Source organism: Hermetia illucens, chromosome 4, assembly GCF_905115235.1.
Source record: "Hermetia illucens chromosome 4, iHerIll2.2.curated.20191125, whole genome shotgun sequence".
NCBI lineage: Eukaryota > Metazoa > Arthropoda > Insecta > Diptera > Stratiomyidae > Hermetia > Hermetia illucens.
The window spans coordinates 19808841-19825366 of record NC_051852.1 but is presented as its reverse complement, the minus strand read 5'-3'; the positions used below and the strand labels follow the sequence as shown (position 1 = coordinate 19825366).

The 16526-nt window shown below is 47.0% G+C and overlaps 1 protein-coding gene across 1 annotated transcript in view; it reads left to right on the top strand.

Annotated features, from left to right (window-relative positions):
- The window catches only part of LOC119655492 (gustatory receptor for sugar taste 43a), a 115176-nt gene that overhangs the window by 83249 nt on the left and 15401 nt on the right, over positions 1–16526 (top strand). The window contains exons 10-11 of the mRNA XM_038061394.1: positions 1462–1530; positions 15198–15287. Coding sequence (XP_037917322.1) covers positions 1462–1530; positions 15198–15287 — 159 coding nt within the window. The remainder of the gene's footprint in view (positions 1–1461; positions 1531–15197; positions 15288–16526) is intronic.

The window sequence follows — 16526 nt, the reverse complement described above, 5'->3', positions numbered from 1 at the left end:
AGGAACTTTAGTATGTTCCCCACTTCCAGAAGTTTCAGCTTTGCATCTGGTATTAAGTGTTCTCCCAGATGTCTCAACCTACTTTGCACAAGTGCCGGACACTGTCCCAGGACGTGCATGAAGGTTTCGTCCTCCTCTTCAAAGAACCTGCAGGCAGTGTTCGTAGATATCCTTAGCTTCCCTAGGTGATAGTTCAGCCGACAATGACCAGTGAGAATTCCCACTATGATTCGGAGGTTCTTTTTGGTGAGGTTTAAGCAATCCTTTGTACGCAAGGGTTCGTATCCCCCAATAAGCACCCTGGACTGCTCCATCCCTGGTAGGCCCGCCCAATATAGTTCCCTCAACCGTTTCTCTTCGTTTCTTAGATTCAGAAATATAACCAAAACATACCTTTTTGGGATTTCGCTCGGTATCGGAGTTCGACCGCGTCACGGCCGTCACCCTTTCTGTTTATCGCTCCGCTTCCAAGATTCCGCAGTCAACCAGATCTTATGACGTCTTTCAAGTCCCTTGCACTTGAGAAAAGAGCACTTTCGTCAGGGTCCGAATGCTCATCGATATTCTCAGACGGGTTACTCAGTATATCTGTCGTTCGATCAGCAATATAGCTCACCTACTGTGCAGCGACAGCTGGGTCGTACATGCGGTCTATGTTGAGCTTAGCTGGTCACAGCTCTCCAAACCTGCGAGAAGTGGCGGATGCAACACGGAAGCGAAAGTAAGCGACCATCAGATGGTTATCCCTTTCGAGGTCGACGTTAGCGTCTGTCTTGTTATGTATATCCAGGAGACAACTCCCAAATCTACTGCTAATCACGAAGTGGTTGATCTGATTGGTGGTCGGTCAGTTGAAACCCAACTGACTTTATGTCAGGCTCTGTTCTCTAATAATGCACCACCAATGACGAGGTGGTGAAGTTGCAGAGATCCATGAACCTCTCGCCGCTGCGTTCGCCAAGACCGTGTTTCCCCATCAAATGTCCGAGCATGGTAGTGTCAGATCACCTATCACGATCACGATCTTTAGGAAACCTCCCCCGAATTGCGTTTAATTGCTCGTAGAAAGCATTCTTCTCCAGTATATCGGAAGCCTCTGTTGGTGCATAGCTTTGTACAACTGTGATGATCCTTAATCTGGACCGAAATCTTGCAGTTAGAAATCTGTCAGCAACAGCCTCCCAGGTTCAGAGAGTGGGCCTTGCGGTAGCCATCAGAAGCAACCCGACACGTGGTTCGCGTTTGCTACCTTTTGGCTTTTCAGAGTACAAAAGGATATTGCCGTAAGTCTGCCAAGAGGGAGAGGAGTACTGTCCAGAGTCCCAACATCTTACTTCGCTCGTTTCGATCTTACTGTTTAGTAGGCTTGATTCATTAAAGATGTTTCATACTAACTTTTTTGACAATATTCCGGGACCACCTACGTTTCTTAAATTAAAGTTTCTCTTTCTTTTTATCTAGGCCAAAAGAACAATCATGATTGTCTCCGAAATACAAAGGAACTGCAAGGACGACTTCATTATGAGCCGAGTAAGTATCTCATACTAAGTTTTCAAAACGACTTCCTGAAAGAAAATGCACATCCAAGACAATGGCAGAGTGAAGAATGAAAACAAAATATCCTGGCACTAATTTTTATTTCGAATGTAGCATCCATTTGTGCAAGAATCCTTGAGATTGTCTATGTTTTTGCACACTAAATAGTAAATAGGGAAAATAGCAATATCCTTGACTGCTACCTTACCTCAATGCTCCTTTGTTGTATTCAGTTTTAATAAAAAGGATTCCATGGATGAGAGGCATGAGTCGGGTACAAAGGATGTAAGTCCGAGTGGATAGCGTTTAGGAATGATTATTAAAGTAGCCTTCCATTGAAGTGAGGCTATTTTCAGTGAATATTCGGTATTAAAGTTTATTCGGGATTTGATGGATATGTGGGGCTGACCAGACCAAGAAGGAGCAGAAAATGAGAGACACTCAAAAATTGGAATTTTCATCGAAATGAAAATTTTTCCTGAAAAGTCCTTTTACGTTATAAAAAGCTAACAACTACCATCATAACATCACCGGTCGGCCAAGCTTGCCAAGCATTCCGTCAGCCATATAATCCATTCCGGCCATTCTGAAACGGAAATTAAGCCGTAAAACCACAGTTTTCGTCCTAGTTATCCTGAAAGCCGTAAATTACGTGAAGTACAAGAAGAGAGACATTTAAACCGTCTTGCTTTTTTGAATCTCGGCTTCCTACACATTTGCAAGAATCTCAGCATTTTCCGCTGATAAGGATATTCCCAACTCGTCGCTCCTGAAACCATTTATGCAGGACCCCGAACGCTTTAATAGTCAGTGTCGACTATCCGAGGAAAAAGAGAGCACTTATCCGAATTCCACTCGATTAAGTTTGTCCCTTATATGGGGTGTGCTGATTTCCTTCGTATCAAATATAGAAAGCTGAGAGTGAGAAACGGTAAGAAAAAAGTCCTTTTTTCCAGGCAATGTTAACTCACACTCAGATACAAATATATTCGGTGATTTTCCTTCCCGGATTTCTTCTGCTATCCGAATTGGCCGGTCGAAGTGTAAATGAGAATTACTTCATTCGGAAAAATGGATGAGGTTTGGTTTTGGCATCGAGAAATCTTTTCGGTTTGGGAAGTTTTCTGGCAAACGAAATGACTTATCATTTCCACCTAATATCCTATCGTGTATGACTTTTTTTCGGTTCTGGCCGAAGGATATCGGGTACTCATTCATATGTGAATGCGTGTGGGCAGTTTGACCGGTGGTAATGGCAGATTTTTATAGTCCTGGATGTTGGAATCATTGGAATTTCAAAGTGAGGAAATAGAATCTACGGAATAATGAGGCTTGGGTCATCTATCGAGTGTTAATTTAAGCTTTCAATGGGGGTGAGTACATGAGTAGTAGTCAGTTGGGTATGCAATATTTCAACAATGTGTTGATCATGAGTTATAAGGTCCCTAGCCGGCCAAGGAGAATATTTACAAATCAGTAGTGCAATGGCCTAGGATAGGATTAACTGTGCGTCCTGATTTCAGTAAAAGGCGTGAGTACCTCCTGTATAGGTAGGCCCACAGTCCTCTTCGGACGTGGATTATTTTGGAGACCACAACCATAGCCTTGTCCTGTTTTGTTTATACTGAGTGCAGACTCAGCACTCATTCCATGGAAGACGAGGCCTATCTAGTACTGCCGCAACTAACAGCTATGGCGCCCGAGTGGTACCCCGTAATTCTACCCTTGGGTCCGCATGAAGCTCTGCCCGCAATGGGGACCAATCGCAAACAGCCGGGTTGAGAACATATACCAAAGAAGTTCTTCAAGAACACATGCCCTCAGGGGCCATCCCGGTTCGTATGGTATCAGATAACATTCCGGTGAGGTTTCGTGGCAAGAATCGCTTCAGATGAGTCCCATGCAGATTCGGGTCTCGAGTACGTGGGGCTGACACTCGACCGAAAGGTTACAATTTGATGACCAGAAACTAAATACTCATGGTAAATTGTGGTGCTAGAAAACATTGTCGTCAAAGAGTTGGTTTCAGATTCCGTGTTATCTATTTTCACTTTGATCACCATTGTTTGGCCATAGACCCAAATAATGGACGGTCTTCGCTTTTGCCTCTTAAGGTTTTGTGTAAAAGAGAACCTCATTAAAAGTGGTCTACCCTATTTCTGTATATCCGTCTGTGTTTTTTTTGTAAAGCTGGAAAGCGTGCGCTACAACCGCCACTCCACAGCAGGCATTCCCTCTCGTTACCTCAATCCCTCTTTAATATTGCCTCCGTCAGCAGACATCGTTTTGCGGGGCGGGTAAAGGGACTCAAAATTCCAGTTCGTTAAAGGGTTACTCTTTTCCATAGCGTGTATCTTTCTCTTTCGTTCCGTCCACAGCAGTTCAGTGCACTCAATAGTTCCTCCAACTTTAGCATTTCTGAAATTGGTATTTCAGCTCTTGTATATCTCGAGTAATAGAGCAAGACGTACTCCAAGTCCTCTCACTCTGCACACATTTTACAAGAAGAGCTGATTTCATGTCCTTTCCAATACAAATAGTGATAACTTATTGGGCCATGTCCGCGTTCTGTCAGTTGGGGGTCAAGAATACAATCAACATCTCCCCTGCTTGTCGTAAGAGGCGGCTTAAAAGGGATAGCAATTTGTGGGGTAGCAACCCGGAACTTTCGAAACTTGATTGCTATCAAAACGTCGACAATGCCTCAGACAGGGACTGACATGGTACCAGATGGGAATCCGGTGTCGGGTTGTTTCTGACGGCTATCGTAAGATGCGCGCACTTGATCTGGAGGCCGGTTTCTGACAGACTTCAGGAGCATGCCAATAGTACAATGTAATGCATCACCGGAAACTTCCGATATAGTGGAGCAGGATGCTTTTTACGAACAATTGCATGTAGTTCAGAAGAGGCTTTCTAAAGGTGACATTAACATGGTGATGGGTGATGTGAATGCCAAGGTGGTTTCTGGTAAGACCATACTCCGATAACGGAAACACGGTCTTGGCAATCGTAAGAGTAACGGCGGGTGGCCCGTGGATTTCCACAATTTCCACCGCTTCGTCGTTGGCGGCATATGTTCGAGCACAGAGCCTGGGATATGGTGAGTAGGGTTTCAATTGGACACCATACGAGGAATCAGATCGCCCACTTCGTGATCAGATAGATTTAGAAGTTGTCTCCTGGATGTGCATAAGAAGAGAGGTATTGATATTTTTTTTTTTTTTTTGGAAGTAGGGTAGGTGAATGCGTTTACGCACAGAGTGTTGGACTCTCGCAACAGCACGCTGGCGAACTACCAACTAAACACCTCCCTGTCATCAGAGAACTAGCCTGGAACCGTTTGACACATTATTTCGGGCTAGCCCTCCCGCTCTCCCGGCTTTGGGAGCCTTCAAGTCAGGGAATTCCTTTCACCAACGGGAGGGGAGAGGAGGAAGGGAGTTGTTAGTTCAGGGAACCCCTTACCGTCCGATCCCTCTGCCGGTCGAGTTCAATCTTCTTCGTAGTAAGAAGAGCCCGAACATAATGCGCAATACGATTCCAGCTGCCAGCGCTCTTCAGCATCTCTCTGACAATGTTGTCTGGAGAGAGCTCCCCTGTGTCTGCATTAAGCTGCTGGCGGAGGCCGTCCCACCTCTCGCAAGAGAAAAAGGTGTGTTCAGCGTCATCCGCCACTCTATTTCAGAACACACAGTCAGGAGATCGCGCCTTCCCAACCCTGTGCAGGTAAGACTGAAAACCTCCATGCCCACTTAGAAGTTGGGTAAGGAAGTAATCAATCTCACCGTGCTTTCTGTTCAACCATGGGTCTAATTTGTCGATGAGCCGCGCAGTCCACTTGCCCCTTGGCTCATTTTGCCAAGAAAGTTGCCACCTGTTAAGGGTGCGTTGACGTTCTTCACGGGCAACCACTTCTCTTAAGTTTTCGCCCTTACGGCGATAGATAGCTTTGCGCTCCTTGGCAAGGAGGGCAATGGGGATCACTCCCGCAATCACCATCACAGCCGGTTCGGAGACAGTGCGATAAGCAGACGCCACTCGCAAAGCTCCCCGCCTCTGCACTTGAGCGAGGCGTTTACGATGCACCTCCTTGTCAAGGGCATCAGCCCATACCTCCGCACCATAGAGAAGGACGGACTGCGTTGCTCCCATGAGGAGACGTCTCCTAGTTGATATAGGGCCGCCGACATTCGCCATTAGCCGACTCAAGGCCGCGACTCCTGCTGCAGCCCTGTCCGCGGCTGCTTTGATTTGTTCGAAGAAGCTCATCTTCGAGTCGAGCATTAAACCAAGGTATTTAACCGTTGGTTTTGACTCTATAGTCAACTCGCCGATCGATATGGGACGCAAGGTCGGGATTCTTCTTCTGGTCAGGATGACTACTTCGGTTTTTTCCAGCGCAAGGTTGAAACCGTGAGCAGTCATCCATCCGCTTACCCGTCGTATCAATATGCCAAGTCTGCTTTGCGCCTGTTCAACAGTGCGTCCGGCAACAAGTGCCGCAACGTCGTCTGCATAACCGACCAGGCGCGACTCTTCAGGCATATCGAGTCTCAGCAGACTATCGAGACTATAGAATGGATCCCTGCGCTACTCCCTACGTGATTTCCATCCTCCTCTGGCCCTCTAGCGTCTCATAGAACAGGGAGCGGTCTTTCAGATAATCCCTCAATATCCGCAAGAGATAGCTTGGCACGTGAAAGGAGTTCTCTAGTGTGCCCAGCATATCTGTCCATCTTACGGAATTGAAGGCATTTCTGACATCAAGCGTTATGAGGAGCACTATCCGTCGAGATCGGCGGCTGTGTGCCCCGGCTCGATTAAACGCATCTACGACCTCCATAACAGCATCCACTGTAGATTTCCCTGTTCTAAACCCGAACTGCCTTGCGGATAAGTCCCCGGCAGCACGGATCGCTTCAGCGAGTCTACCCCTGATGAGCTTCTCGAGCACTTTTCTGGCCGTGTCAAGCATACACAGCGGTCGGTATGCAGACGGGAGCTCCGGATCTCCTTTACCCTTACGGATCAACGCGAGTCTGGCCACTTTCCAGCGAGAAGGAAAAATGCCCTCCTTCAAGCACGCGTTGAACGCTTCGAGCAGCAATTCTGGCCGTTGGCGGAACACCAGTTTGTAAACTTCCGCCGGGATGCCGCCTTGCTGTTTTTCATAGTGAGAACCGCTTCTTCGAGTTCTCCCATTGTGAAAAGGGGGCAATCCACGACGCTTTCCGCGCTGTTTACATCAAGCCGTACAGGGTGTCTGGGGAACAATGCCCGCACAATGCGGTCCATCTGGTCGGTGCTCAGTACGCAGGGCTTCCGCAGAGCCCCGATTTTCCGAGTGACAAGCTTATAGCCAAGTCCCCACGGGTCATCATTCACCTCATTAATAAGATTTTGCCAGCCGCGAGCTTTGTTTTTATTTATAGCGCTGCGGAGTCTCCTTTTTGCTGATCTATATTGTGCCTTTATGGCACATGCGTCCTCGTTGGCGTACAAACGTTGTGCCAAACGGCGGAGCTTATGACACTTCTTCCGTAGGTCGGCAATTTCCGCCGTCCACCAGTACATAGAAGGCTTGTCGCGCCTAGGGCCTCTCCGGGGCATGGAAGCCTCACACGCCGTCGTTATCAGATTCATCACTGAATTTACGACGGTGTCAGCTGCGACACCACCACCCCCCGGAGTGCCCCCAAGCGCGGCCCTACCTGCTCCAAGAGCTTCGACGAACCTTCCGATGTTCACCTTCGCGACATTCCACACGCAGGGGGAACGTCGTGTTGGTGCTCGCCGGCAAGTAGCGTCAAACACTTCGAACGCAATGTACTGATGATCACTTGCCGAGAAGTCCTCTAGGACTCGCCACCCGTGCACCGATGATGCCAGAGATTCCGACGCAAAAGTTATGTCGGGAATGCTTCCTTCACAACCTGAGCGCCGAAACGTTGGCGTGGATCCGGTGTTTAAAATTACGAGCCCGGTTCTCGCCGCCATTTCCAGAATCCGTTTCCCTCTGGAGTCTGATTGAGGCATGCCCCATTCAAGAGCCCTGGCATTAAAATCACCGCCAACCAGGATTCGTCCCTCCGTGCTCGAAACGGCGTCCTCCAGAGCATCAAGCCGGCGTTGAAAGTCCGGAATCGACTCATTCGGCGTCAGGTAAACGCTAAAAAACGTTATCTCTAAACACCGGATCCAGGCAAATCCGTCCCCCCGGCCTTCGGCAAGAACACGAAGTTGAACGTCGTCCCGAAACCAGATGGCAGCGGTGCCCGATAAGTCGAGATACCATGAAGACGGGTCCTTGTTTCGGTATTGCTCGCTAATCAGCATTTACTTCCGCAGCGAACTGCGCTAGCAACTGGTGAGCGGTTGCACTCCGGTGCATGTTAATTTGCAAAATGCGGATCATGGCGTTCGCACCCTAGCCCTCTCCAATTCCGCCCTGAAGATCGGACACCGTCCCGAGCCCGCAGTGTGTGCGACGCTTTCGCCAGATGCGCCACGATCCCTGCAGAGAACACAACTCTCGCTTTCCTTGCAAGTCTTCGCTTGATGACCCGCTTGGCCGCATCTCCGGCATGCTGTCCTCCTGTCCGGACCCTTACAAGCTGCTGATGTGTGTCCATAGTCCAGACACCTGTAGCACTTGGTGGGGACTATCCGCATTCGTACCCTGCATACTACCCATCCGATTTTGATTCTCCCGCTGTTAAGGAGTTTCCTCGCATATTGCTCGGGGACATCCACCACGGCAAGTTTTTGGCCTCGAGCATTTACAGAGGTGATACCTACCCGGGCATTGGTTACCTCTGGACATTCACGCTTTAGCGCCTCCTCTACTTCGACCTTTTCTGCGAGGCAGTCAAGATCCCGTATTTCCAGAGAGCACACGGGTTCTAGGCTGGAAACAAGGGCCTTCTCTCCCAATAGCCCCTTGACCGCTTCGCAGAACGTGCTCTTGTTGGTCGTCTTTGGGCCCAGTTCGACGAGAACTCCACCACTCCTCGTTTTCCGTATCGAAGACACCTCTGCTCCGTTCTCCTCGGGTTTCATCCTGTAGCGGATTTCACTAAGGACTTCCGCAAATGTCTTGCCTTCCGTCGGCTTAATGAGCAGAGCCGACGATCTAGTCCTTCTTCGTTTCCTCGTTTTTTCCGCTACTGGCTTTGGGTTGGCAGCCTCCTTGTTTTTGGACAGACGTGTCTCTGGCGCCGGAGTCCGTTGTTTCTTTTTATCCTTTTTAGCCTTCTTTTTTTGGGCCTTGGAGACTACTTCGATAAAGTCTCCTTCAGGCACGTCGTCCTCTTTCCGCTTTTTCCCCTGTTCACTTTGCAGAGGGCTATCTGCGGTCCGTTTGACGCAAGCAGCATTCTCAGCGGGGAGTGCGACTGTTTCTGCTCTACAATCGTCTTCCGCTGCTCTCCACGTGCGTCTATAAAAGGAAATGCGGTCCAGTAGTTCCTCCAGTTCCATCAGTCCGTTTTTGACGCCTTTGCTGACGTTTCTCTGAAGGAACGTTGCCGACCGCATACGTTTCACCATTGCTGCGCACTTTCGGATGAGCCTTTCCTCTTCGGCTCTAGCGAGGACGGTCGAATGCATTTCCACTCCAAATCCATCTGCTCAGGACTAGCGTTTCTCACTGAGCTTACTTCCAGGACAGGGGCACTGCAAGGTAATGGGAGTTGCCATCCCCGCACGGTACTGATATTGACTTCGAAAAGGATCACCATCTGATGGTATTTTACGTTCAATTGGGTGTTACGTCCGCCACTTACTGCAGGGCTCGGGAGCTGCAACTTCCAAGTTCAGCATCGACAGCTTGTATGATTCAGCTATCGCTCGGCCGGGGGAGATATCTTTCTGATCGAAGGGGGGATATATTAAGTAACCCGCTTGAGAATATCGATGAGCTACCATCAAAAACGCTTTTCTCTCGGGTGCTACATAGGTGTCGGCCACATCCCGAAGTGGTGTCATAAGTTCTGGCTGATGGTCCTGGAAAGGACGTTAACGGTCGGCCACGGTGACGAGAAACTGAAGAGGTGGAAAGAACACTTCACTACAGTTCTTAACCGTATCACATTCGGTGAGGTTTTTCCTCTTGTGGTTGATAGGACTTGTCACCGTAACATGCGGCCACGGCTTGTTCCTCCAAGCAAACGGAAGAAAGCCTCTGGACTTGACGGTCTCCTCGCAGAGTTATTCATGCCTGCATCTACGGTTACAGCAGATCTGTTACTTTCACTCGGACGGAAATCTTGAAAATCCGAGACCCTTTCCAGAGAGTAGAAAAGGGGGATAATTATCAAGATTCCAAAGAAGGCATCCATTGTGAGTGTGGCAATTGGAGGCGTATCCGCATGCTCCCTACCGTCGTAAAGGTATTAGATAAAATAATCATGGACCGTATCAAACAACATTTTGAAGGCTTAATCGACAGAGAGCATGCTGGTTTCCGCTTGGGATCCTCCGGCATTGACCAAATCAACACCCTAAGGATCTTTTTGAAATAGTGTACAGAGTTGAGGTTTTCGCTGGACCTGCACTTCATCGAGAAACATTCTCAAAGCTCTACGTTGGAGGGGAATTCCGGGAAAAAAAGTACCCATTTTAAGAGCGACATGTGATTGCTGAAAATGTCACGTTACCCACCCAGGTAAAATTTCAAAGTATTTGGAGGTCCGAAGCGGAGTCCGCGAGGGTTGCATCCTGTCACCGATGTTCTTTCTTCTTGTTATCGGACTTGGAGAAATTCAATGTACTCTGTCACACCAATATGCCAAGTCTGCTTTGCGCCAGTTCACTTGTGCATCCGGCGAAAAGTCCTGTAGTATCATCTATATAACCGACCAAGTGCGACCCTTTTGGTATGTCTAGTCTTAGCGACCTATCGAAAGAGGCATTCCAGAGGTCCAGCCCCAGGAATGTACTATCGCGTGATCTCTATTCTATTCAGGCTCTTTAGGGTCTCATAGAGCAGGGAAGGGTTTCTCAGATAATCCTTGAACAATCGTAAGAGATGGTCATATAGTATCCGGAATGGATTGTTTAGTGTGCCCAGCATGTCTTTCCATTTTACACAATCAAAGGCGTTTCTGACATCAAGCACTGAGAGGAGGCCTTAGCTTTCTGAAAAACTTTCACGACTTGCATGAGAGCATTCAATTTGGGTTTTCCTGGTCTAAAACTGAACAGTGTTGGGAATAAGTCTCCGGCAGCACGTATCGCTTCAATGAGTCTACCCTTAATGAACTTTTCGAGCACTTTGCCGATCGAGCTGAGCATAAAGAGTGGTCGTGACGCAGCTTAGGGTTTGGGTTGCCTCTCCTTTTGCTCATTAGCGCCATACAAGCCACCTTCCAGGGTAAGAAAGCGATCTCCAGAGCGGCTGTACTGTACTGTTCATTTTTGTGACATTTTACTCACAGAGTGAACGCCGAGGGGCTGATTCACGTCGTGAGGTAGCACCAGCTGTTTCGTTTTTCCTCCACTTTGCTCTGCAGTTGCTTATTTGTGATCCACTAGGTGCTTACGGTGCTACGAAAGCGGTTATTGCTTCTTCTTTCTGGACATCTTTTGTTGGTCTTCATATTGGACCAAGGAGCGGGTCGCAATAGTAAGAAGCACACTAAGCGACCAGGGTCTCTGATACATAACTGATACAGGTTGGCTCACGGAAAAGAGTAGTCAGCGACTCGGTTGACTCCTTATGATAACCATTAATCATTAATCATTAATCATTAATTAATCATTAATCATTAATCATAAATCATGAGCCTTTTCCTTAGTGTACATCCTTCTTCTATAACTTGTTCAGTGTCAAACGTTTGCTTCAAACGCATCTGTCAAGCTATCATTAACTCTGACATGCGCTGTTATGTCGGACATTGTCATTCTAGTAACGCTTACTATGGGGGGAGGGGCCTTAGAATATACTCAAACTTGAGAATACACTCATTCTTCCAAGCTTGTCACGAGATGTGACTAAAAGGATTAAACATTTACAGGCTAGCAACCTGAAGAAAGCCTGCAGCCAAGTGTTAGCATACGCGACTCCGATACCAGGTTTTTTCTGATGGCTACCGCAAGGCGCTCTCTTGACCTGGAAGCCCATTTTTGACAGACTTCCTGGAAGTACATTACAAGGCACTGACATCGGCTTCGAAAATGATCACAATCTGATGATCGCTTTTGTTCGGTTGCATGTTGTGTCCGCTAATTCTCGTATGGCTGAGGAGCTGAAAATCGACCACTTCTTTGACCTAGGTGAGTCTCAACTCTGGGAGACTTACCTTCCTGGTTGAACTGCAGATATACTGACTAACCCACCTGAGAATATTGATGAACATGATGTTGTCATCAAAAATGCTCTTTTCTAGAGTGGTTGTCGGCCATGTTCGGAACAGGCATCATAAGATCTGGCTGACTACTGAATCGTGGAAGCAGATTGATGAACGGAATGGATTGAAGGCGTCTCATATCCGCAGTTCACGGCATTCCTGCGCTGGGGAGATCTCATACCTAACTTGAATGTTATCCGAAAGGATCCCACTAGAACGAAGATCAGGAACGTATTTTATGTTCCAAGTCAGACCTCTAATGGGGTCACCTTTAATCAGGAAATTCTTCCAGGGCTGAAGCTACCAGTTCACATCTTTAATATTCCCACTCGAAGTCGAAAATTTGATTTTGTGTTTCTCAGTGCCATTACCAAGATGCAGACGTGAAGAGAGGGAGGTGGAAAAGGGGGTTTCCAGAAGCCCGGAATTTTCTTGAGGGCTAGGAAAAGATATTTCAATGAAAAAATGAGATACTAATTTTCACCCCTGATCTGATTTTCTCTCTTGATAAGACAAGAGAGTTGTCAACATTACGGATTTTTCGGAGAGACAATTTGATAGAACCTATTGAGGGTGTTTTCTAAAAACGGTTACCTGTGGGATTAACTGTTCCCCTTGGCGGGCAGCTGTTGGACCTTCTATTGAGTTGCCAATGACAACCCTCCCGATGAAGAGAGTGGGTCACAAAGGACAGCTTTTACATGCATGACTTGTTGCATTGGGTAACGACCATGAGTGCCACTGTGGACCTGATTTAGGGAGTGTCAGAGACATGAAGAAAGCTAAAATTTCCCTAACAAAATAAGCCTCTAACTGGGTTCAAGTACTGAAAAATTTATCATTTTGAAGATTTACCAAATGGTCAACGTGCCTTTTCCGATACGTGGTTCCGTAGGTTCTCTCCCTGCCTTGGTATCCTTGGCCATTTTATTGGAGGATCCCCCAATTTAATGTGGGTTTTGAGGGGTTAAACAGGAGGAGGGAAAACATTTAGGGATAGAGGAGTCCTCGGATTCGGTGCGGACCCACGTATCGGAAAATATGAATTTTGGTATAATGACACCTACACACGTGCCGTCAGAGCATCTCGATGGAGCTTCGGGTTTTTCGGATAGCCCCTCTTCGTTGTCTTTTGTCACTTAGGATGGTCGTCAATTTCGCCATGCTTTTAGGCTTTCGGGATAGCTCCCCGCATTTCAGTTATGTCATTACAAGTATGTGTACTGAGACTCTCAAGACCGCAGATAGTGCCAACAATGTCTTGTCTCTTCTTCTTTAAAATAGGATCAATTGGAAGTTGTATGTTGAAAACTCTTTACCCAGATCTCGCCAAGTGCGAAATCCGCGTCGTTATTCGCGACCACGTTGTGAAGGGTGAGATCGCTGTTGAAATTCTTAATGACGTTAAAACTTTTTATGGTGGTTGCCCATTACATGTCTGAAATCGAAAGCAGTCTCAATAGTGCAAAGGAACTAGAGGAGGCGGTCCTGTCCATGAAGGACAAAAACCACCAGAACTGGATGGAATTCCCAGCGAAGTGTTGAAACTCGTATAAAAATACAAGCCAGATTTGAAACTATGCGCACTCAACGTAGCGGGCGTTTATCTTTCCCACTGGAAGCTTCCAAGACTTGTGGTAATAAGCTTGGACAAAGGCGACCCACAGGCACCGTCAGCGTATTGCCTGCTCAGTATATATAGCGGGGAAGCTGGTTGGGAAGCACATCAAGGCACGACTGACTGACGCAATATGTGCTGCAGGAGATTACACACCAAAACAATATGGTTTTAGAGCGGGGGTGATCCACAATTGCCAGTGAGGAGGGGGTCCAAGCAGTGATATCACTGGCTGAGGGACACAGTCGCCACTGTGTGGTGGTCCTTGTGACCCTAGACACTAGACATAAGAAATGTCTTTAATTCTGTGAGGTGGTGTGACATGCTTGAGGCACTGGAAAATCGTTTCCATACTCCTGGTCACCTATTGCAGATATTAAGGGATTATTTAAAGGATCGTGTTTTACTCTACGAGACCCGGGAAGGATAGCGCAAAATGAGGGTAATATCGGTCCGGACCCTTGGAACGTCTTATACGGTAGTCTTCTACGACTCAAGATGTCTGATGAATCGCATCTTGCCGGACACGCGGGCGATGTTGCGGCATTGGTTACCGCACGCACGGTTGAGTAAGTTCAGTAGCACACTGTGAATGGTAATGCGGCGAGTAAGCAGATGGACGGCTGAGTATGGATTCTCCCTAACTCTGGAGAAAACTGAAACCGTTGTGCTCACCAAGGAGAAGGTTCTCATACTCCTTTCCATTCAGGTTAGTGAAACCATGGTTTTGTCGAAGCTCGGCTGTGAAGTACCTCAGTATCTTGGTAGACGCGAAGATGAGCTTCTGCGAGCAGATTCTTAACAAGGCTGCAGTTAGAATGTCCGGGATTTATCGGTTGACGTCCAATGTCGGAGGCCCCTTATTCAGCAGGCGTCGCAGTTCAGTTCCTCTCCTCCTTTACTGTTTCGAAATATGGGGTGATTCCCTCAGTAAGGAAATTTACGATAAGCCTAGCGCAAGTACAAAGACAGAGGCTCTGCGAGTTGCATCCGCCGATCGTATCGTCTCGGAGCCAGCTATAGTGATAACAGGGAGCGGAGGCTTATATAGCTCAGAAAAGGCGATTGAAGCATGGTAGCAATCCTGGGAAACAGAATTGAGAGGTAAATAGATCGCGCATTTCATAAAGGACGTGCGGCCGTGGCCCAATCGCAAGCAAGGTGCTGGTGACTATCACCTAATCCAGCTGCGTAGCGCGCACTGGTATTTTCAATCTTATCTGCATACAATCGGCAAATCATGGTCGCCCGACTGTATTTATCGCAAGAACGTGATGGATGATGCCTGTCCCACCTTATTCTTCTGCACAAGGTGGAAGTGCCATCGCTATCACCTTCCGATGGAAAGGTGTCTTGGGTCTCTGGACACCATAATTGAGGCAATGCTGGAGAGCGAAGACACGTGGAGCCTAATGACATGTTTCACTCAAGGCAGACGAAGAAGGCAGAGATGCCAGGATAACTGAGGTTCCCTGAATCCATGGGATTTCGCTCCTATTACTGAGTAGATCAAGCCTGGGCTAATGTGTCAAACGGTTCCGAGCCAGAGTCCTGGACACTCCAGGGCGATGTTTTAGTCGGTAGTCTGTCTGAGACTACCTATATCCTTACCAACCTTATTCAATTCAGCACACTCGACTGAATAATTCTTTTCTTATATAATAATTTATTTATTCGTCCTTTCATTTCAGATGGAAAAATTCTGGCAACAATTGATAGCTGACAATACAAATTTCTCTGCTTGCGGCATGTGCACAATTAATCGACAAATTCTTACATCGGTAAGTTGAAATCCACGACGAAAATGTCAATCGCATCCTCACGTTTTCACTCCAACCCCCAGAAAAGTATTATCCCTTCCAGCAATTTTTTTTCCTGATAGAGACACATGTACGCAAGGGTTCATTTTTCTTTCCATATCGCTCCGTGCCTCCCTTCGTGCCTCTTCTGGTTCCCTCGTTGCTGAAGGAAAATTCTTTTGTTTAACAGATTAATTACAGTAGAACATACCCATAGATACTTTCTCCTTTTTTTCTCGGACTGAAAGTTTGGGGAAAGTATTCATAAGGGAGATTCCTTTCGGCGGAAATTTCGTTTTTGAAAGGGGTTCGTTCGTTCATAATGGGTGTGGTGAAAGGGCTGTTTTCTTCTAGCTCTGACTGGAGCCGTGGCGCTTTGCTAATGTTTAATGATTTGCAAAAATCCCATTTTTAACGTAGAAAGGGTGAAATGAAAACGAATGATTTATTACTGGGAACTTGTTGAGAACGGGACTTGGCTAAGAGGGCTTTTAGCGTCCTTTGTCTACGACAAGACGGGCTGCGAGAATATGGCTGGAGAGTGTATAAACGTTCTTTATGTTCCAGAGTATATGTTTAACGTGAAGTAGTTAGTAGAATGTAACAGATGTTGGGGAAAAAGTGAGGTCGGATTGGGGTGGACGCATATTTAGTGCTTCTTAAGTAACTTGGAGAAGCCATGAATGTTATATCGTAATCAAGATATATCAAAACGACTTGTGTTCTTGACAGCAGCTTTTCGATTCAGTCAATACTTTCCTTTCCATATTTCATCGATCGACTTTTTCAGTACTTTTGTATTTTGTCTGCTTTTCCCCTTTTCCAAGATTTTGGCCAGGGTTCAAATAAATGAATTCTTCATTATCCTTTTTGATATCAAATTATATTATACAAGCCTCGGGCTTTATAATTAAGTCCCATTTGTTTCTTTTTAAGAATTATAAGCTATTTCAGAAACGTCTGTATCTTATTGTTGTGGTATCACCAGACCGATAGGCGAGACCAGTTTGACAGTTGCATGGCTCGACCATCGTTTAAGGATACTGAGCCACGGAAAACGTCGAGCTACTCTGAGGAACAGGGTCATATTCAATTCGCCCAATACGCCCCGATACAGTCGGGCAGTAGGATAATGGCTTGAAGAATCAATATGTAGTGGCGAAGCTAGGCTGACAAGGTGCTTCCACACTATGTATAGCTCGACATTGTAGGCCCTTCGCT